We start from the raw sequence: 22,802 nt of genomic DNA on the forward strand, positions 1-22,802 counted from the left end.
GAATACTGTTTTTATTTTAATTATATTTTCTGTTATGAGTAGCTAAACCCCCCATTGCTAGGGGGGTGACTCTGATTTCAATTGTGATGAATATGTGGAATTGATGCAATAATAATATTAGATTCATTCAGTTGATTTGTTCTTTGTCTGATCGTAATGCTCTTCCCGTCAGAAAAACGGATGGTGATTTTGATAAGTGATTTTAACTGGACAGTAATTCTCTTGTTGACATGATTCAGAACATATTATAACTTATATCACCTAGGACTAGGGATATCGTATTATAACCGGAATTCTTGTTATTTGAATACTTGATCTTACCGTAATTACCTATGGACATAGTGATTAGGTAGAGAAGTCAAGAAAATCTTATTACTAAGGACTTAGAATAAGACACTCTAGAGAACCGGTAATTAACTGATGAACCTACGTTGTTGCATTAAGAAGACAGGTTTGTTATAAGAGAAATCATTCACTGACCCCCCTAGCAATCTGCTCATATATGATAATTGGTGATTTATTTTTATTGTTTGTTTAATATAACCCCAAGTTGTGAAGGTTTAAAATATTTTTTTATACAAGGTCTAAATGTTGTATTAATTATAACAAGTTATTATCTGTATCATATTTATAATTTATTTTTTAAAACAGAACAAGAAAGGAAAAAGAGGTCGCAATGGAGAGAGTAGTGTGCAAAATAAATGTTCAGAGGCACTGAAATATCGCAGCCCTAATGTGACAACGATTGCATGCACGGAAGTTGGAAGCACAAGCATACCACCAATACTTGCAGTGTATTGACTGTAAATCGTGATGCAAGTGGTACATCAGGTGGTGCATCCAATGCACGTATAACCCGTATTCCCATTCTATCCGACGAGTCTTTTAGAAAATTCAAATTTGTGTCTCAGAGGGCTACAACAACCGATGAAAAATGGTGGTACTTGAATGAGCATTGAAATACTGTAATTTGAGCATGCATGAAAAATGATGTGTTGGAGGTGATTTTTAGTGGTATGACACGGGTAAGGTTAGAATACCTCCATCTATATACATTTTTGTGTCATAACATAAGAATTTTTAAGTTCAATGTAGTCAAATCAATACTGATATGATTTAATATAATTCTACAATCACTCACCTAATTCTGCTGAAGCCATTCTCCTTAATTCTATGCATGCAGTAATGGTTATATTCTCAGCATGCATTAATATTTTAGTCTCTTTTAGGTTTAATGCCATTGAATAAGGTTTAGGTTAGGTGTAACTAAAATTATGACTTTTTGTCCCATATATAGTAACACCAAGAGAGGAAAAAGTAACATAAGAAAAAAACATGTTTTTAAGTGAAGTGTTAGGTGTTCTTCCTCTTGAGAAATGTCCGGTGGTGAATCTCACTCAGCGACTTCAAGTAATACGTAATTATGTTTAACATTTGCTTACATATTTGTGTGTGCATATTTCATCTTCAAGTTTTATTATTTCATAATTTGCTTTGTAAACTTAATAGTTGCATGTTTATATTTTCGAAGGATTGATGAACAATGGGCCGAGTTTTTGGGTAATTACGGTGGCGATGAGGTTGAACAGAATGTCGATCTCAGTGACCTTGAAAGCTTCGAAGGTGAAGAAGAGATGGATGAAAATTTCGATGAACCCGTGGTCGAAGAAAATGGCATTTCATTCAACTATTGTGTCACTGCTGCTGCTGTAACATGCAAAAATGTTTTCGTACGTAATCTGAACCTGTTATTTTAACCCTGCCATCCATTGGTATGTTAGATACGCATGTACTGAAACTGGTGTTGTAATATGAAACATATTTAAATTTGCAGCACTTTCCGGCTAATGTTGCTGAAAATTGGTTATTGTCGTTGCAAACTAAGATAGACCTTATTGATGTTCATACAAATGTTGTTTACCCATGTGTGATGAAGACTAGTAGGAGGCCAAGGGAGATATATCTTTCCATAGGTTGGTATGAGTATGTTAAAGAAACTCGTCTGAGGGCTGGTGATGTTCTTGGGTGCACTGTGACAGATCCTCTTAAAAGAATGTTTGTTCATTTTATGATGTAATACGAATAATTTTATGCTTAGAGTGAAACTTGGTTGAAGATGTAAAGCTATTTACTTTGATATTGAAATGAATTAAATGTTGAGTTTCATAATGTACTATTGCAGCAAGTGTAATGAATTATTGTTTTGCTTGAGTATAATATTATTAAATCAACGTTTATGAGCTAAAATGTAAAAATATTTTTGAATAAGAATGCAGGTTGAAAAAACTATGAGAATGTTAAAAATAGGGAAAGAAGTCCCTGAATGCAAAACAACTAAAAAAGATGGAAAAATGCAAAACTGGATTTCACTAGGATCGAACCTGCGCAACCGTATATGGTAAGTGTGTTTAACCAACACTCTCTCTACTGGGGCGCTATGCCAATTCATTTAATAAACACAAACAATGAAATGAATAATAAAAATACTTGGTAACAATGCATGAATGGAAAACAATTAAGTTAACATACCAATAATTCATGCTTTTTCATTTTTGCATCCCCTAAATTCTGAGCATTCCACCCTATGCTCTCTCATAATTTAGTGCACCACTAACAAATACTCTACTAACAAACCGCATATATTTATTTCTCTCTCGTAATTTAATTGGCCCACTAACAACATGTGAAGTTTTTAATAAATTCGATTAAATAAAAATTTACTTTTTAAAATGTTATGACATTTGAACTTAGATTTTGTTATTGAAAAAACTTAGCATTTTATCCCTACTCCAAATTGGTTACGTAAAATAATTGACTTTAGAAATATATATATATATATATATATATATATATATATATATATATATATATATATATATATATATATATATATATATATATATATATATATATATAAACTATTTTTATTATTAAATATAATTTTATAATTAAATACAATATAGTAAAAAATGTCAATTGTATCATAATTAAGTAATACAAATGCATTAGCAACAACACATGCTTTATACATTGTTCACATAAAATTTTGCAATTACTACATCAGTTATAATATATAAATTACATGTCTTATATGGCAACAAGGTCATTGATACAAAGTTTCATATAATATTTGTAAACTGAAAACACCAAAATGCAACACAGATTATGCCTTCATATCTGAAACGTCATTTCAGCTGGATCAACACTTATCAATCGACACCGACAAATAGCTTGTAGGAGGGTATTCAATGGATAATTTCAACAAACCGCCTTTGCCCAAACGCTGCACTTCTGCAAATTCGTACCAACCATTGCAGATGTACGTTTCAATCTTTGTCGGGTCATCACGACTCTTCAGCCTGCACTTATATTTCTTGCCCGTATCCGTGTCGTGGATTGTAACTGAACTCTGTGGCTCTGTAAAACACTCCTTTATAACGTAAGCCGGTAAATGCTGCCCAATGACATCAAAAATAATTACAAATTACCAAACCATTTTACATACATCATTTATATGTATAGAATATCTAAACCTGCAACTTACAAACACATTTTTCCTGGTTTTTCATGCATCAATGACACGTTTGGTCCATCTCCGCACATTTTGAGGACTGGAGTTACCACCTATGGAAGATGCTACCAACCTCTCCGACATACTACATTTTCATAACATGAAATATACGAATAATTTGTTAACGGTTATATGTTTCAATGTTTCTATTTCTTTAAAACACTTAAAATTTTAATTACAAAATAAACACTACATCTACTTTAACTATGTGTTTGGTACGTCTTAATAATATAAACAAAAACAGTTTACCTTTTACTATCGGATGATATTGAAATGTGAGAACAAACACTACTTGCAATCCTTTTCCCTTTATCTGTATCACCATCAGCACTTTGAATGAGCTCCTTGGCAGGTTCCTTTAGTTCAACATCAAGTCTGTATTTTGCTTGAAGATTACACATTTCCATCACCTGTGCACAAAATTCTTCGTAGCTATACAATTTCCTGATCTTTTTTTCTGGAGCAATCGTTTTTCCTGACACAACTTATGACATAGGTACATCTGTTGAAGTTTCTTTTCGTCAAAATGTTGAAGAGTGAGTTTATCAGCTCTGCAACATATAACAACATGCAACACACATTGTTTATAAAATCCTAAAGCTTGAGTTGACCATGCGAAAAGATGTACAAAAACAATAAAGCACTTTGGGCCTTCTGCGCAAGTTGCTATTGCGCACCCCCTTTGTGGCCTATATTACACCACTTTTTTTGGCACAAAAACTAAACGGGTTGGGCCTTGCATGCAGAAATGTCGCGCTGCACCTCCAAGAAACCCGTGCATTCCCCCTTGTTTTTGAATGAAGAAAATTTCTTTGTACACCAGTATCGGGTGAAAATCACTATGAAAACTCCAAAATACCCTTCGGAGATGCATCTCTGAAGGAACCCATATCCTAATTTTAAAGATTTTGGATATGCATCTCCGAAATCACCCCTATTTAAATTTATTCATTTAAACTTGGATTTAAAATGAAGGTCTTTCTTCGGAGATGCATATCCGAAAAAAGTCTTCCCAAAATAAATTTGGGATATTAGTTAATTCGGATATGCATATCCGAAGTATTCCAGCATTTCAATTTTTTATTTTATTTTTAAAATATTTATTTATAATATAGTTATAACATAATTAGAGTGAGTTATTATTAATAAGAAATAACTTTAAAACAAATTGTTATAAATAAGAAATAAAAAGATTAAATAAAATTTTAATTTTATTATAATTTATTTGTCAACTTATTCTAAATTATAAAAGTAATTATTTTTTAAATGGTATATATATTTAATATCGGTTAAATATTTATGCAGTTAAATTATAAAAGTAATTACTTTTTTAAAATTATAAAAAAATAATTTGTCACAAAATATTATGCGGTTAAATATTTAATTAATTATATATCTTGATAAAAATGGTATATATTTAATTATATATCTTGAATAAAATAGTATATATTTAATTATATATTTTGATTAATACAATTAATTATACTATTAATACAATTGATTCAACTTGATTTTAATTTTTTAACAAATATTGAATTTTTTTTATATGCATATTTGAAAAATCTCAAGACAAAAAATTAGGTTATTTCGGATGTGCATATCCGAAGACACATTTTTATATAAAAATAAAACGGTGTTTTCGGATGTGCACATCCGAAATCACTTTTTTTAAAGAAAAAAATATGCATCCGAAAATTTCACCTGTAAAAAGAAATTCTCTTGAATGAAAAAAAAAAAACTGCCTTAGGCCAATTTCTTTGGGAAGCAGCGTAATTACTTTCCTCATACCACCATTTTCACACATTTCACCCCGAGCCCACATTTACAAACTTGTTAGAATTAAAAAAATTTATATTTTAGGTGATAAAAAAGATAAACTCAATAAAAATTTGGTTACATTTTAATTTATTTTTAGGATGTATTTCTTTAACTCTTTTTATAATTTTTCTCACATAAAAACTAATAAAAAGAATAGTATTTTCTTTTAGTTTTGTGCATATTTTTGCACCATTTGTGTATCATTTTCCATGTAATTTTTAATGCAATTTGGTGTGATTTTGTTGTTTGGTTTTTGGCCATTCTTTTGGCCAATTTTGTTTATATCTTTCTGCTCCGTTAGGTTCTACTCCAAATAAGTGATTAATATAGTCATTTAATTTGAAATTAGAAATTTGCATCAATAACATGATAATTTTAGGTAGAAAATTCTCATTCCAAAAACCCTAGAATTAGAAACTAACATTAACATGATAACATTAGGATAGAAAATTCCATTGTTTTTCTTTTTCTTCATAATAAAACTAAAACCATTTTCTTAATCAAATGCCAAAAAAACTAACAAAATCAAACTCTTTCATAACTAAAGGAGGGAAGGTTCAAGTCTCGTTCAAGGGAATCATTTGAGATTATTATCCTAACAAAACACCAACAATTACAAACTCTTTTGCCTCGTCGGCATTTCCTCTTTTCAGGGCAAGTTATTTCCGCTCTACCGCATTGAAGGATGTGCCTAATACTAGAGTGTGAACCTTAACACCGCCTATTAAAAAAACATAAACAAACAAAAAGAAACTATTGGGAAGAACTACAGAACTCTGATTTCTCTATTGCACATTAGAGATACGTAGGCACATGATTCGAATAATCTTGGCGAGTTCACCTATTTATAACTCTTTGTTTCCCTTTCTAAGATATTGCATGCATTCCCTTAGCTAGTAAGTATTAGATAACATACCCTTTGATTGGAAACAACAAGAGTGGATCTCGTAGAGTACTACGGACGTGGCGGGTGCTAATACCTTTCCCTAGCGTGATCGAATTGTGTACCCTTATCTTGGTTGCAAGACCATCCTTTCCCTGTTTGAGGTTTGCTGGATATTTTCTTTCCCTTATTGAGATAAATAAAGTTCAGTGGCGACTCTGTTATTTTTTGGCGGTAGCGACTTCGATTGTCAAGGGGAGAGGTAGGTGTTACTTTACTCTTCTAATATTAGGGGGTTAGGAAGTAGTATTTAAAAGAGAAAGGAGAGAGACCTTATCTTTCATTATTTTTTAGAGTTTGTCTCTATTCAAAAAACTAAACTCCTTGAGGTCTCTAATTCCCTTGTTCAATCCTTGAGGAGAAATCCTTTTTGTGAGTGGAATTTTAAACGCGTAGAGGATAATGATAAATGGTATTTATACCGCATATTGTGTGTCTTTGGAAGAATTTGTTATGCTTTATTTCCTTGTTTTATTCTAATTTTATATGCTTGTGGTGTGTTATTACTATTTCCAAGTAATAAGGGAATTTTAGATGGATTTGAAGTGAAAAAATCGAGAATTGTGTAAAAAGGAAGTCCTCCCATACACAAAGCCAAAGGCCAACACATTTGGGTCGTGTCAGGTGACACGGGTCGTGTTAGCTTGATATGCCTCTCCCATATACCACAGTCAGCAACAACACGAGAAGGCCATGTTCCCTAGCACGAACCATGTTGTTCCGAAACTTCCACCATATAATCCTTGAATCATTGTTAGCAATCACCAACTTTTACGTTTTCACTCTCTAAGTTTATTTTCCTGCATTAAGCTCTTGTTTTAAGTTTCTTTGTGTTACTTTGCTGAAATTACTAATTTCTTGTAAGAGCATCAAGTGTTTGTGGAGCTTTTTCTTATTATAATTCAAATCATTGTCGTCATCCAGATTTACTTTTTCCAATACTATTGCACTAATCTTCTACGCATGCTATATCTCTATTGTACTTGATTGCTATGTCCCTAGTTCATTAGGGACAGGGATTCATGAAACATATCTCATGAAAAACACTAACTGAATCATCTATATACGAATAATGAGAAAACATGAGCAAAATGTTATTTTAAAATCCGACACTTAAATATATTTGTGTCTGTTGCAAAAATAAAGACAACTCAGATATCGATCATGTAGTGAAAGGTAATGATATGGTATTCGAGAGCGGATTATTAAATAACTAATTTTAAGAAACATCTATCAAGGTGACTTAATCTCATATGAGAAAAAACCAAATTGTGGTGCAACGGAAAAGGTATCTCGCTCTTGGTTGACAAAAGTGCATGGCTAGGGATGGCAATTTTGTCCATACTAAATGGCTACCTACAAAAAATATCCATAACTGGTAGGATAAAAACCCGCAAAATGGGTACGAACATGGGTAATACCCACTAAAATAAGCGAGTATAGGTGCGGGCACGAGTATCTTAATTCCCACCTCACCCTATACTCCTGTTGCGGAGCAAAAAATACTCGAGCGTTTGCATGCTCGAAATACAGCAGAGTCGCCACCAAATTTATTTATTCTAAAAGCAAGGGAAAAATATCGATAAAACCCATAAAGAAATGATAAGATGGTCACCGCAACCAAGAGAGGGTTCGGGAGTCATTTATGCAAGGGGGGGGGGTATTAGCACCTCTCACATCCACCGTACTCGATGGAACCCATTTAGCTAGTCTTGTGATCGAATGTTAGCGTGATGTTTACTTGTGTTTGTCATATCCCAAATTTGCCCGCCCCATTTCGAAAGAAAATTCAAATGATTTTTCAAAATTGGGTTTTATGAATATCTTCGGCTTATTTTGGGTTTTTATTAAACACTTGGTTTGGATATTATTTTGTTCCGCTTACTTAAAAATATAAAATAATTTATTTAAAATTATTTGTATTTTTAACAAAATATCACATAACCTTCATATACTTTCAACCGGCTCTCTATTTTGAATAAATAAGGTAGCATTGTTGGTAAGGAAGCAGAAGTTGCAAGCATTAGGTCATAAGTTCAAGTCCCATCTTTGCCTTATTTTGCATTTTTTTCTTTAATTAATTTCTAACTTTATTTTATTCAAAAAAATCACAAAAATAGTATTTTTAATCATTTTTATTTTTTAATTTTCGTATTTATTATTTAAGTATATTTTTTTTTTTTTTTTACTTTTTTCTATTTTATTCACAAAAAATCATAAATCAAAAAATAATTAAAAAGATCTTCATCTATTTAGGAGACTATTTTGTATTTTTAATAAAAAAATCATACAAAAATATAATTTGTTAAATGTGTCAAGAATCAAAATCGAATCACATTTGACTTAAAACTTTGATTATTTTAATTAATTTTTTATTTATGCTATTTTTATTTATCTAATGTTTTAGTATAAATTGGACCTATTTTTCACACTTTGGAGGGATAATTTCTCCCATTTGCACACTACGCTAACATCTACAATCTCTTACAATTTCTCTACACAATTTCACACTTTCAACTCACATTCAAAACCTTATTTACACTATGCTATTTTCAAACACTTTGGCTGATAATTTCATATGATGCCTCCTTTTTTTAAAATATTTATTTTTTGCCAATGATGATACCAGAGGCCTTCCCTTTTTCCTTTATTTTGTTGTTGCTACACTTTGAGTTTTTCATGCAATTACAATCCACTTTTCTAAACCTTTGGATTTTACCCCTTTGGCCAATAATTTTTATGAGGCCTCTCCTATTGAATTTCAATTTTTTTAAATTTAACCATATGGTATAATTTTAATATATTGTTTTATAAAAAAAAAACAATTCCCCAAAGTTGTTGTTCTTGACGAACAACAACAAGGTTGTTGATCTTGACGTACAACGACGATAAAAAACCCAAAAATCGCATTTTAAAAACCTAAAGGCTAAATGGGTCTCCTTGATTACAAGGGAGGCAAATGGTGCCTGACACACTCCATTTGCCTAAATACCTACTAACCCAGATTTCACCAGTTAAAGGTTTTTCCCTTTTTTTCCTTTAAAAATAAAATTAAGGTGGCGGCTCTGTTTTTATTAAAATTTTAAGTCGGTTGCCACATCGTTTTCTACTTATTATGAGAAACAAAAGAAAGGATTTTTAGGTTTTTTATTATTGTGCATGCCAAGACATCGCATCTTGTTCACATATTCCCTTGTGTAATGAAAAAGTTAGAGCATTCGTATTTCGGACTGAACTTAAAATGTTAGTGGTTTGGTTGATTTTAAAAAGGCTAAATTACCTCATGGGTCCTTTAAGTTTTTTAATTGTAACAAGTTAGTCCTTTATGTTTTAATTGTAACAAGTTAGTCCTTTTTCGCTACATATTGGTCCTTTATATTAGCTAACGCCTGCACGGTTGACCTTTTTCTCAAAATCCTTTTCAAAAAAGCTGAAGTAACATTAATGATACTGATATGTCACATAACATGGGTCAAAGAGCATCATTGGATCATATAATAAAATTTTCAGAATTTTTTAGTGCATAAAAATAATTTTAAACTAATTAAAATGCACGCAAAAGAAGAAATTAAAGAAAAATAGTAAAACAGAAAATAAAATTCTCATAAAATTACACGAAGTGTAAAATGAGAAGAAATATTTTTAGGAATTGTTTCATAATTTTTGGACCAAAAAGGGATTTAATATGAATTTAGAAGTTAAAATAAAATTAATAGAACAAAATAAATTAGAAATAGGTCAATGGTGCAAGCGTTAATTAACATAAAAGACCCACATGTAACGAAAAAAACATAAAGGACTGACTTGTTACAATTAAATAACTTAAAGGACCCTGGAAGTAATTTAACCTTTTAAAAAGGTTCACACTTTGGCGATGAAATAGATTCGCACTTGGGCGAGAAAAATAGTGATTTGATGAGTTGGAAATGGTTTCTAGGATTTTGTAAAAGGTTATCCAAATCAAATTTTAAGGGTCTTTAATGGAATCTAAACTTTAACTAAAGGCTTAACGATCATCACCTAAATGCTTTAGAACAATTTGCACAAGTACGTACAAATCCTTCTTAGTTTCTCCATTATGGACCAAACTCGATTGATCATTAAATTTTATTTTTTTGAAGTTTTTGATTATGAAAAGGAAAATTGAAAGAAAAAAAACACTTGGTGTTGATTAAGGTTTATTGTGAAATTGTTTGAGTGAAAGGTTTGAATATGAAGTGTAAAGGAAAAGTAATTTGATATTGATCAAGTGTTTGAAGTTAGTTTAAAAAGGGTTTATTTTAACACACATTTATTTTATCTTGATTAGCAAGTGATATGGTCTAAAGATGAATGACAGGATATGAAGTATAATAAGCATAAGAACAAAGCATAACAAACAAACATACACAAGAATATGGCAAGCGATTCCTAAAAGATAAGCAACTAAAGGAAAAGAAAATTTTTTTTAATCATTTTGAAATAGACTAATTGAAATAGAAAAGCATCCTAAACACACATCTAAGGATAGCATTTTTTGTTCTTTTAAAAGGTATTTTAATGAAAACTAAATATACATCTAGGCATGCATTTTTATTTTTGATGAAGGAAAATTAAAGCCTAGACGTACATCTAGATGAGAAAATATTTATGAATATGTTAAAGGTAATAATAACCTAAATTAAATTCTAAACAAAATATTTTTTTATAAGAATATTTTAAATGAACAAAACATTTTTTAACAACATATATATCATTCTTTTTGTTTTTCACTTTTTAATGAAAAGAAACTACTACAAAAAAAACTTAGCAAACAAATATGGCCAAAGGGTGTATTACCCAGTAAAGGGTCAAGGCATACCAAAAAGGGAACCACAGCAACAAATACAACGGAAAAATTTACACTGACAACGCACTACCTTTAAGCTCTTTTTATTAAAATTTATTTGAAATAGTTTCAAAATTAAATGATTTTTAAAATTTGATAACCAAATTTTTTTTTCAATAAATTAATGAAATACCTAAAATCACATTTTAAGAATAATTATTCAAACAAAAATGTTATTTAAAGCTTTTATAAAAAGTTTCTTCGTAAATATTTTTACACAAAATTATATAACACTATAAAAATCATTTTAAAAAAAAGCCAAAACAAACGAGTCATCAATATCAATCTGAACCAGGAAAGTAAAAAAAAAAGTTAACTTCAAATCCAATAGCATCATGACAAGACTGGTCATAGATGAAATCTCTGGCCAAGTAGCTAAGCTTCCACATTGAAAGATCATCAGTTTGCAAGTGAAATCCACAACTCAGTTTGACCTAAAATAATGACAATCCACAACTCATTTTGACCTAAAATAATGACAATGCATGTATGTATGCAATTGGATTAAAATCCATAATGATGCATGATATAACCAAATGATAAGTAAAATTGAAGGTGGGGCAAAATTGGGGTGCGACAACCTGCACTACATATATTTATATAGTATCATTTATATTATTATAAAAAATACACAATTATCAAGTTTTTTTAAAAATATATCGCTATTAAATTATTACACATTTTAATAAAAGTGTGTATTTATTTCTTAATTCAACAATAACATCTTTAATTTTTTTAATTTTGTAAAAAAAACTTAAAATTATATGATATTTAAAATTTATTTATTTAATTTTATTACAATCGCAGATAAACGGGTAGGGAAATGGATAGGTACCCAGAGGGTAAGGGCACGAGTATGAACATTGGTGCCCACGCGGGTATAAGCTCGGGTACAAGGATTTTTTCAAACCACGGGTATAGGGACAAGTACTTTAGTACACTGCCCAAACCCTACCCATTGACATCCATATGTATGGTTGTGCTAATATACGAGTTCTCAGATGAATAATACAGGCTAGTGAAAATAGACAAATCATGCATCCAAGAGAGTACACACACAATGAAAGTAGGTGTTGTACAATTTTATCTATTTTTATATAACTCGCTCTTTTTTCTCGTATTTGATTTTAGAAAGTCGATTGGGTATGTCGGGATAGATTAGCATGCACTCTGTGTCCTGCTTAATTATTGTGTTAATTTTATTTCTTTACATTGAATCCCCCAATATTTTGATCACTTTAGCTACACATCGTTTGAGTAAAAAATGGTATTCAAATATATCTCATGGTGATTCGATATCTTTTACTACTTCACATTGTCGTGCATTTGCGACTTACATCAGATAATAATGGAGGTTTTCTTTCATTTTGGTGTAGTTCTAAAGGGAGAGCCCTCTTATCCATTTATGGTCTTAAATTTCTTTGTGTTTTCTTGTAGCGGGGAACTTGGATGTCGGTATATTTTGTGGTTAACATGTATTCCAAATCTTTGTTGGAAGATAAAAAGAGTTTGTGGGATGACTTTTGCTTTCAAAAATCTATTTTTGGTGGTGAGGTTTTGTGTAACCTTGATGATGTTAATGTGATGATTTCACCTAATGAGCAGATAGGAAGGGATGGCACTTTATTAGCCTTATGTAGTGCTGATCATGTTATCTTATCTTCCTTTATAACCCATATGGAGTTAATGGACCTCCCTTTTTGATTTAATAACCATTGATTGTCCCATTTTGATATTTTAAAGTTGGTTCTCAATTCCTAGTTGACTTTTTCCAATGAGGATTGGAAAGTATATGCCCTTATGGGTAAGCATTAATCCCATAAGGCTACTTAAGGTTGGAATAAGCGGGTGTTTGGTGACATTGACTCCCATATGGAGTCTCTAATGCTAATTGTGAGAAATCTAGATCCATTGACTGAACATAATATGCTTTCCATTGTGGAGGTGGAGACTAGATCTAAAGCCATTGCTGATATTTGGTTTCTTTTTAGGGTGAACGAGTCCTAATTATGCTAAAGAGCTAAGGCTATATGGATTAAATTTGGGGATTATAAATAAGGATTCTTTCACGCTTCTATTAAGTGTAGGTATATGAGGAATTTTGTTCTTGTACTTAAGGAACATGATGATTCGATATAAGGAGTGAGCAATATTTGTCGAGAGGTTTTTTCCTACTTCTTTGAGAGGTTTAAGGAACTAAATGATGCGCGGCCAAGACTAGATGGGGTAGCCTTCAGATATCTCTTTGATGAGGATAATTTGGCCTTGACAATAACCTTTCGCTTTAAGAAGTTAGATGTGGTGGTGTCTCGGTGTGATAGGAATAAAAGTTTAGGGCCTTATTGTTTTAATTTCTCATTCTTTAAAAGGTTTCAGATTCTTTAAGGGAAAATGTGGGGATTACGTTTGATGATTTTCATTGTTTTTATTCTCTTTCCTAAAATGTTTCCTTTTTTTTTGGTAACTCTCATTCCTAAGTTTAAGAACCCCTCATCCTTAGGATATTTTTAGCTAACCTCCTTGGTTAAATCCCTTTATAAGTTTATGGATAAAGATTTGGCTACGAGGTTATGATGTGTGATGGATAAAATTATTAGCCCTAACTAGTCCTCCTTTTTAAAAGGGAGAATGTTGGTTGATGGCATAGTGGTTGTCAACAAGGTGAATGATTTTTCTAAGCCAATCAAGAAAGCTTGCTTTAAATTTAAAGTTAATTTTGAGAAAGCATATGAGTAAATTAGCTGGAGTTTCCTATATTATATGCTTATTAGATTTGGCTTTAATGATAAGTGGAGAGCTTCGATCAAAGCCAATGTCTTCTTTGGTATTCTAGCTCTGTTGATCAATGGTTCCCCAACTCTAGAAATCAATTTCCATAGAGTGTTGAAGCAGGGAGACCCTCTATCTCTTAATCTCTTCCTCCTAGTGGCAAAATGCTTGAATGAGATGATTCAAAGGGCTTTTGAGCACAGTCTTTTTTCAAGTTTTAAATTCCGCCCTCCGATTTGGAGATCTCTCACCTTTAATATGTTTATGATATCTTCGGTTGAGAATTTATGGACTATTAGTGATATTTTGAGGGGTTTTATGGTTGCCTTGCGCCTTGGGGTTAATTTTTAGAAAATTAGTTTGATTAAGATAAATGTTGACCCCTCCCCCTTTTCTTTAACTTTATGAGGATTTGATACATTGTAAGAATGAGTATCTTTCATTTTAGTATATAGGGTTTCCAGTTGGAGCCAATAAACAATCTCTCATCAAACAATAACACCTCTCTATGCCAGCAATACTAGTGTTATTCATATTGCAGCCAATCCTGTTTTTCACAAACATACTAAGCATATCGAGGTGGATTGTCATTCTATCCGGAAAGCCTTTAAGAATCACATTAAATATTTTCCGCATGTCTCCTCACAACTTCAGCTTGCCGATATAATCATCAGGGCATTTCCCCGCCCTCGACATTAATTTCTCGTAAGAAAATTGATGTTGTTTGACCAACCGCATCAATTTGAGGGGGTGTCATTTGTCAATAAAGAAATCTGATATTTTTAGTTTTATATTATATTTTGTATGACATAGAAAGTTACTAATTGTGTATTATTAGAATTCAAATCAAAATATATTTATAATTTGTAGTAATAATTATGAAATAATTTGTAATTATTAAAATTGTACTATATATGCAGGAATACTTAATGAGAAAAACATCAAGACAAAATTAGTTTTTATAAAAATTAGTTAATCTAGGTTAGTATTCTTGAGTGTCTTGGTTTTAGTAATGGAAGTGTGAGATATATAAGTTGAGGCATTCAAATATTATGAGGTAAAATTATTATGTGAGTAGATGGAAAATCCAAATCATAAATGTTAGTATATGCAAGGCTTCTGAATGAAAAGAGATGGATCTATAATGTTGTTGCTTAATAAAATTCATGTGTTTGTGTTTATGATTTAACCTTATTGTTGCTTAATAAAATTATAATGTTGCATCTATTTTTTGTGAATGTCTTTTTTTCCATTAGTGTGGGAGGAGACTATGTTAAAATTTGATTTATAAAATTAATACCGTTAAGGGTGGTTTTAAATTTTCGTAATATCGTCAACTGCATATTTAAAATTGAATAAGACGCAACAAATATGAAGAAAAATAAAAGGTAGTTAAAGAAACTTTCACACTATTTAAATAGTAAAGAACATTTGATTATAATCAGATTTTATCATGATATCACATAATTATTCTTTATCATACATAACAAAATATAAGTGATGAAATCTTGATTAGACGAACAAAATTTAACTTAAACAATTTATTAGACCGGTAATTTTATTCTTTTCTAATTGAAAATAAATCAATTGTATGCAGTACTAACATAGCTCTTAACAACATTATCCAACAAAATTTGCAACATTGTGGTATTTGTAGGACCAACACATCTAGGTGTCTTGAACTGACTCACAGGCACACCTCTTTCAACTTGACTCTCGAGAATCTTCTGGAATGTTCCTTTCTCAACAACTCGGAGTTCAAGAGCATCAATTCCTTGGACTTTTCTAGAAGTAACATAACCTGGATCAATAAAAGACTTATCCAAACAGTTACAACACTCAGACAGAACTTCATCACTTGCTTCACCACTGATTTCCCAGAATATGACATAGTGTCCCGGTTCTTTGGATAAATCTATGTAGCTAGTGTAGTCAATCACCTCGATTTTCTCCTCAGCTAAAAATTTGGACGCAGTTTCTATTGATAACTGTAAATCATTCTCCGTGTTCTTGTCAATGTTGATGGTAAGCAAAAGATTACTTCTACGCAAGAATTTGATTTCTGGAGTCGAGTTATGGAACCCCATAACCTTTACCACATCTCCTAGCCTATATCTGTATAAACCTGCAAATTATGCTATTTTAATTGTAACAAGAGTTTTTTTATTTATTTGAAGAAACGAACAAAATTCTAGTAGATCATAGAAGAAAGAAAGAAAAAAGAATTTGATACCTGCAGGATTTGTGAAAAGAATCTCATACTCCTCCCCAATCTTCACATCAGTTAAACCAACAGGCTTAAGCTCTAGTTGATTTCCATCAAGTTGTGCCAACGGAATGAATTCGAAGTAAGCAATTTGAGGAAGAATACAATAGGTGGCAAATTCAGGAGGCGCTTTAGGATTCACGTTTGAAGCAATCCAACCTTCAGAAGCACCATATTCCGAAGTCAACAAAGGAACTTCACCAGCATAATGTCTCAATTTGGTCACATAGGGCAACATTGCACCAGTCATGATCCCTTGAACATACTTAACATTAGGAAAAAGCTCCGGAAACAATCCATACCAATTGCTTAATCCTTTGCATTTCTTGTGGATCAAGTTAGCTAGTTCAGGATTTGGTTTCAGCAATTTAGACATAGCAGTTCTAATGGAAGGAACGGTGATTCTGCTACTGAGAACACCTTCTTTGATATCATTAACAAGTTCTTCCCAATCTTGTTCAAATGTTCTGAAAGCATAGATAATGCTGTGTGCAAATGTTGATGAAATTGATTGAACTTCTTCTCTGAAAAGTAGTCCACATAAAAGGTGGCAATAGAGTGATTGATGAAAATCAGGACTGAAAATTATTTCATGAGGACTAACACTTGGAGCTTTAAGTGCTTGCATTGCATTCTTGTATCCTGGATTTCCGAATACATTTGCAGTGGCTGTTCCTAGCATTACACCTCCTTTTTTTTGTGATGCATTGCTGCTGAAGATAAAGTTTAAAGCCTTGCCATCTTGAATAGGAAAATCTCTATAAAATAAAATTTTGTTAAAGTTTAAATATCGACGTGACATAATCATATTTGATCAATACATTATAGGAAGATAATATTTACAAAACGTACACACATATATATATATAGTATTTTTTTAAAAATTTTAAAGTGATTTAAAATAAGAGCATGTGTTAGTGTGTTATCATTTTAATGCTACATAAACCAAAGGAAAAAAATACATGACATGAAGTTAAATTATGAAAATGAATAATACCTGTTCCTATAGGCAAAAGAGGTTTGATATATCTGCACTGTGGTTTTAAACAATTCATCATTCCATGGAATAAATTTCCGATTCCCTTGACTAGTACCAGAACTGCAAAAACATAACAATTTTCTCAATTTAAAAAACTCCTAACTATTGCAAATTCAAATGAAAATATATATAAAAAAAAATAACAAAATATATCTCATACCTTAATGACACAGCTGTGATTGGTTTTCCCGTGAGAATAGGAGAAACATCGTCAACCAATCTATTGATATAAGGCTCCAAATCTTTGTAAGTGACCAATGGAACACAAGCCTTAAAACTTTCAGGATCAGTTCTTCCATTCAGTCCTAAATTCTGCAAATATTCAGCTGATGCATTCTCTTCCAAAATCCTTCTCAATGTTTCCTTCTGAACATTCTCAGCATCCTTCGTTATTCTCTCGAATTCTTCAATCACTTTTTCAAAGTCAAATTTTTCAACTTCTTCTCTCATCTTCACAATCCTTCACCTATCATGTAGTCAAACAAAGGAGTGTCATTTCTCAGGTTATATTTACTATAATAATTAATATAAAAAAAATGTGATAAAGCCAAACTTCACCATTAAATCACTATTTCTTTACCAAATTAAAGTTTGTTATTATCTATTAGAAACCACAAAAAAAAATATATCTGGAGTGGTGCTATTAGCTTATGTCTTTGTTTTGGAAGCCACGGGACCCAGCATAATAGAATTCGAAAACGAACTAACATAATAATTAAGACAATAGTCAATTACACATTTTACTTCGGATACTATGAACCATTCGAAAGATCAAATAAAAGGAAAAAATTGGAAAATGATGGAGAAAATGATAGAGAATAACGGAAATGGTTAGTAATGAAGCAACAAAGAAGACAAAAAAACAATAGTCAAAGGAAATTAAAAACTAGTCTTTTAAGGGTAAAAATGGGACAATAAAAAAATGGTGTAGAATATTAAAGATTAGTTTCTGAAAACACCTCTTTACCAAAAACAAAACATAAAACAAAAATGAAAGTCAACAAAAGTACACACTGTTTGGTTCCTAAAAAAAATATAACATGAGAATACAGTTTTGTTTTCTGGTTCATGAGTGTTCAAAAACTATATAGAAAATAGTACAAAAAGAAATTAAAAATTAAAAAAATGATATATTTGGATAGAATAGTACTAATATTATTATGGGGCAAAGAATGAAAAAGGGTCTGCAGAAAAACAGAAAAAATGGATCTGAACTCTGATGAACTCTGATGAAGAGACAGTGCTGTGTGTGTGAGAGTGTGTGTTATGAGAGAGAGAGAGAGAGAGAGAGAGGGGAACTTACTTACACAAGTTTGTTGGAGACAAGACAGAGAAATTTAGGAAGAGAAAAGTGAGTTGCTGAGGTCAAGATTCTCCTAAATGTTGAATAGTATTTATAGGCAACTTTAAAATAAATTTGTGTTTGAAAAGTTTAAGGAAATTAATATCAATTCATAGATTCATGTTTGCCCATAGAATTTGGACGGAATTACGAGAGAGTGTATATCTTGGTCAATAGTTAATTAATCACAATATTCTTTTTTTTGAAGATTTATTTTATTATTTCTTACTTGATAGTTATCCTTTTTTTTTTCTTTATCAATATTATATTAATTTTTATATAATTACTATTAGTTTTGAATAAGACTTGACTAGACTTTTTAGATGATATTTAAGTTTGAATAATAGTATTGGAAGATTAATAATAAAATTTGACTGAATTAAATATTTATATATATATATATATATATATATATATATATATATATATATATATTCAAAACATTTTTAAGAGTGTCATAAAGATATTCATTTTGCGATTTACTAAAAAAAATTCATTCTCCGTTCCTGCTTTTATTAAATTAGTATATATTGATTTTTAAAAATATATTAATTACTTTTATGTTATTTTCTTAAAGATATAAACAATTTTTAAAAAAAATATGGTTCATGAATTTAGAAAAGTTATAAACTTTTATACAGAAATTTTTATTTAATATTATTAAATTTTTAAGAAAAAAATGTTATCATTTTGACTGAATTAAGTTACATATTAGGAATTAAACAGACATGATATTCTAGACGTTTGTTACAAAATTATTGTCAAGTTAAAAGTTTGTAAATTACAGAATGAATAATTAAATAATTTATAACAATATATAAAGACAAAACATTTCAATTATTATTTTTTTTAGTTTTTTTTAATTTCAATTTCTCTTTATGAACTGTTATATGCTAGTTTTTATTTCTTTTTAATTCTATTTTTTAATTATTTTATAAATAATTAAATAAAATTATAAAATCAACACATGAAAAATATACTATTTAAATTTTTATTCACTTACAAATTGAAGAAAACGGACAGACGACGCGTGAGTACCCTGGACACTAGTAGAATAAAAAGCTCAACTTATGTAGTTGAAGATAAATAACATGATGAATAGTAGCAAATATGTTTTAATCAAATTGTTATGCATTTAAATGTAATTAGATGAATATTCATGGCATCATCATATTGTATTGAGTATTTATGCCAGATAAACTTTGACAAATTAAAAGAGAATTTGATTTTTTTTTGGTTAAGATTAACTTTTTAGTTTAAACAATTGTTTTTTAATATTTTTAATATTATTGAAAAATATTTATCTAACATTTTAATAATATTTATCAAAGACAAAAATCCATCTTGTAATTATTTAATTTAATTTTTATTATTATTTAATTTTTTTATATTAATTAATGATAAATAATTGTCACGTATTATGCTTGTATGAATGATAAATACTTTTACTTTTGGAATAACTCTCGGTTAAAAAAAGGAGTTCAACCTTTGAAATATATTCAGTTGATAGATTACTAAGTGCAAAAAATTGTTATTGCTTTAACTTACACAAAAAAGAGAGTTTAACATTTGATAAGTTAAACAAAGAAGGAAATTTAACCTTTTAAAAAAAAATCTTAGTGTTAGAACAGATAACTTATCAAAAGATCGATATCAGCAAAAATATTTAGTAATAAGAGAAAATATTTGTTGTAAAGAATTTATTTTAATAAGAAAAAAAAGAACTATTTACCTCGATTTTTTTCACAACCGAGGTGATAGTTAAAATAAGAAGATAATTTACCTCAATTTTCTTATAAAACCGAGGTGTATAATATTCAGATTTTACTATAAAAACTTCTGTTATTCATATTTTATTCTAATACTAACTTATATTTAGGCGTCCCAAAGAGATGAAATATTTTTCACCATCCATTTCATGAGTTGCTACTACAAAAAATCTTTTTGGGAAGATTTGCCATGAAAAATTTTGATATAGAAATGCTCAAGAACTTGGGAAACATATCTTTGGGATAAATTGTAAGTGCGGAATATAAGAGTTTTTATGTTGAAAACATATAACTTATCAGAAGTTGAATAAATTATGGAGTTTTTTGTAAGAACAAAGGGTATGCAACAAAATTTGGATATCGCAGAAGATTTGTTGTAAATAATGAATTTTAATATTTTGTGAAAACAATGTATTACAAAAAAAAAGTGTATTCACGTCGGTTTTTTATTTGAACCGAGAGATATGTTAAGCGTTTTTTTTTAGAATTTTGAGCGGCCTTATACAAATTTTTGTCATCCATTTTATTATTATCAATGTTCAAGACTCTGTCATTAGTAATATACATGAAATTTAAGAGACATCAATTATAAAATCATGTTGAATATTAACATTTCTAACTTAAAAACGATTGAAAAAATTCTCTATGAAGAATTGTAAGAGCAGAAAATTTTATGAGTTTAAAGTTTTTTTCTTAAATATTTATTTGAGTAAAAAATAACATATTTGAATAATGATTTTAATTATTTTACCCTTTTTTTCATTATAAAAAAATACATGCAAGATTCGTAGGGAATAATCTTGCACCAAACATTTGATCTTCTCCAATATTAAATAATTCAAAAATCTAAAATTTAGATTTTCAGAAAATTTGATTTTTATCTAGATCATTAGAGAATTTGATTTCCATTTTAATATTATAGGTAAATAATATAATATTCTAGGTAAATAATGTAACAATTAAAGAAAAAAACAAAAATAATCTTACCCCCTCGGTTTTCTAGATAAATCAAGAGATAAGATACATTAGTTTTGAAAAAATAATACCCCCTCAGTTTTTAGATGAATCGATAGATAAGACACTAATTTTGAAAATAATAAAAGCTCGAACCCATAAAAGTGTTGTTGTTGGGGCTCGAACTCATGTGCATATAATTTTATCTCTCAATTTTTAATGAACTGAGGTGTTAAGTGGCGACTTTTCATCACGTCCATCGTAGTCTTGATTCTTTAACTGAGATTAAATATATTTTACCTTCAAAATATTATGTTTTTTTTTGTATTAGTGTTCTATTATGTATATTCCTCAAGACACATAGTCACAAAAATTTGGACGAAATTAGAAGGGAGTGTATATATTGGTCAATATTTAATTAATTCAAATATTTTTTTTAGTTTTTATCTTATTATATTTCTTACTCGATAGTTATCCATTTTTTCTTTACCAATATTATATTATTCTTTATATAATTATTATTTTTGAATAAGACTTGACTGTCATAAAAGATTCTTTTTATAATTTACTAAAAACATTCACTCTTATCCTTTCGTGCTTTTATTAAATTAGTATATGTTAATTTTCAAAAATATATTAATTTATAGTAATTACTTTTATGTTATTTTTTTAAAGATATAAACAATTTTTAAAAAATATGGTTTATGAAATTTAGAACAGTTAATATCATTTTAAATTTTTATATAAAAATTTTAATTTAATATAATTAAATTTTTGCGAAAAATGTTAACATCATTTTGACATAATTAAGTTATTCGAAATTTGTTTATTACGAAAATTGATATGATATTGGAGACGTTTGTTACATAAATTATAGTCAGGTTAAAAGTTTGTAAAATATAGAATGAATTATTATTATTAAATAATAGAATATAGCTCAACTTATATAGTTGAAGATAAATAACATGAATATATAGTAGTAAATATGTTTTTATTAAAGAGTTAAAAGGTAGTGCACTGACAGTGTAAAATTATTTTACATTGTCATCCAATAGAAAATCATAAATATGTCATGTCATTAAGTTTTTTTTTAATAAAAAAATGATTTAATTAGATACATGAGTGGTGATTGATTGACAGTGTAAAAATATTTTACACTATCAGTGCATCACCCCTTTTCTCTTTATTAAATTATTATTCACTTTAAATGTAATTAGATGAATATTCATGGCCATTGTCATATTGTTTTGAATACCGCCAAATTGTTAAGATTAACTTTGACAAATTAAAAGAGAATTTGTCTTTCTTTTTCGTTTTTTTTTACTCAAAAAGAAAAATTGACTGTAGTTTAAATATTTGTTTTTTCTAATATTTTAATATTATTAACAAATTTTTATCTAACTTTTTTTATAATATTTATCAAAAGACAAGAAATTATCTTGTAATTTTTTTATTTTACTTTTT

General features: G+C 29.5%; 1 protein-coding gene across 2 annotated transcripts; it reads right to left on the reverse strand.

Moving 5' to 3' along the window:
* Positions 1-15,490: 15,490 nt before the first annotated feature.
* On the reverse strand, positions 15,491-18,669 carry LOC131618307 (jasmonoyl--L-amino acid synthetase JAR6-like). Of its 2 annotated transcripts, none has more exons than XM_058889557.1 (5): positions 18,577-18,669; positions 17,434-17,739; positions 17,232-17,333; positions 16,202-16,992; positions 15,491-16,093 (listed from the first exon to the last, which is right to left on the reverse strand). In XM_058889557.1, exons 2-5 carry the CDS (start codon positions 17,721-17,723, stop codon positions 15,552-15,554), a joined length of 1,725 nt encoding a protein of 574 aa, XP_058745540.1. In that variant the 5' UTR covers positions 17,724-17,739; positions 18,577-18,669; the 3' UTR covers positions 15,491-15,551. The 2 variants fall into 2 exon arrangements, with proteins under 2 accessions (XP_058745540.1, XP_058745541.1); XM_058889558.1 differs by having other exon boundaries at positions 18,581-18,644.
* Between the last annotated feature and the right edge of the window lie 4,133 nt (positions 18,670-22,802).

This window comes from Vicia villosa, linkage group LG7, assembly GCF_029867415.1.
Source record: "Vicia villosa cultivar HV-30 ecotype Madison, WI linkage group LG7, Vvil1.0, whole genome shotgun sequence".
Taxonomy (NCBI): Eukaryota; Viridiplantae; Streptophyta; class Magnoliopsida; order Fabales; family Fabaceae; genus Vicia; species Vicia villosa.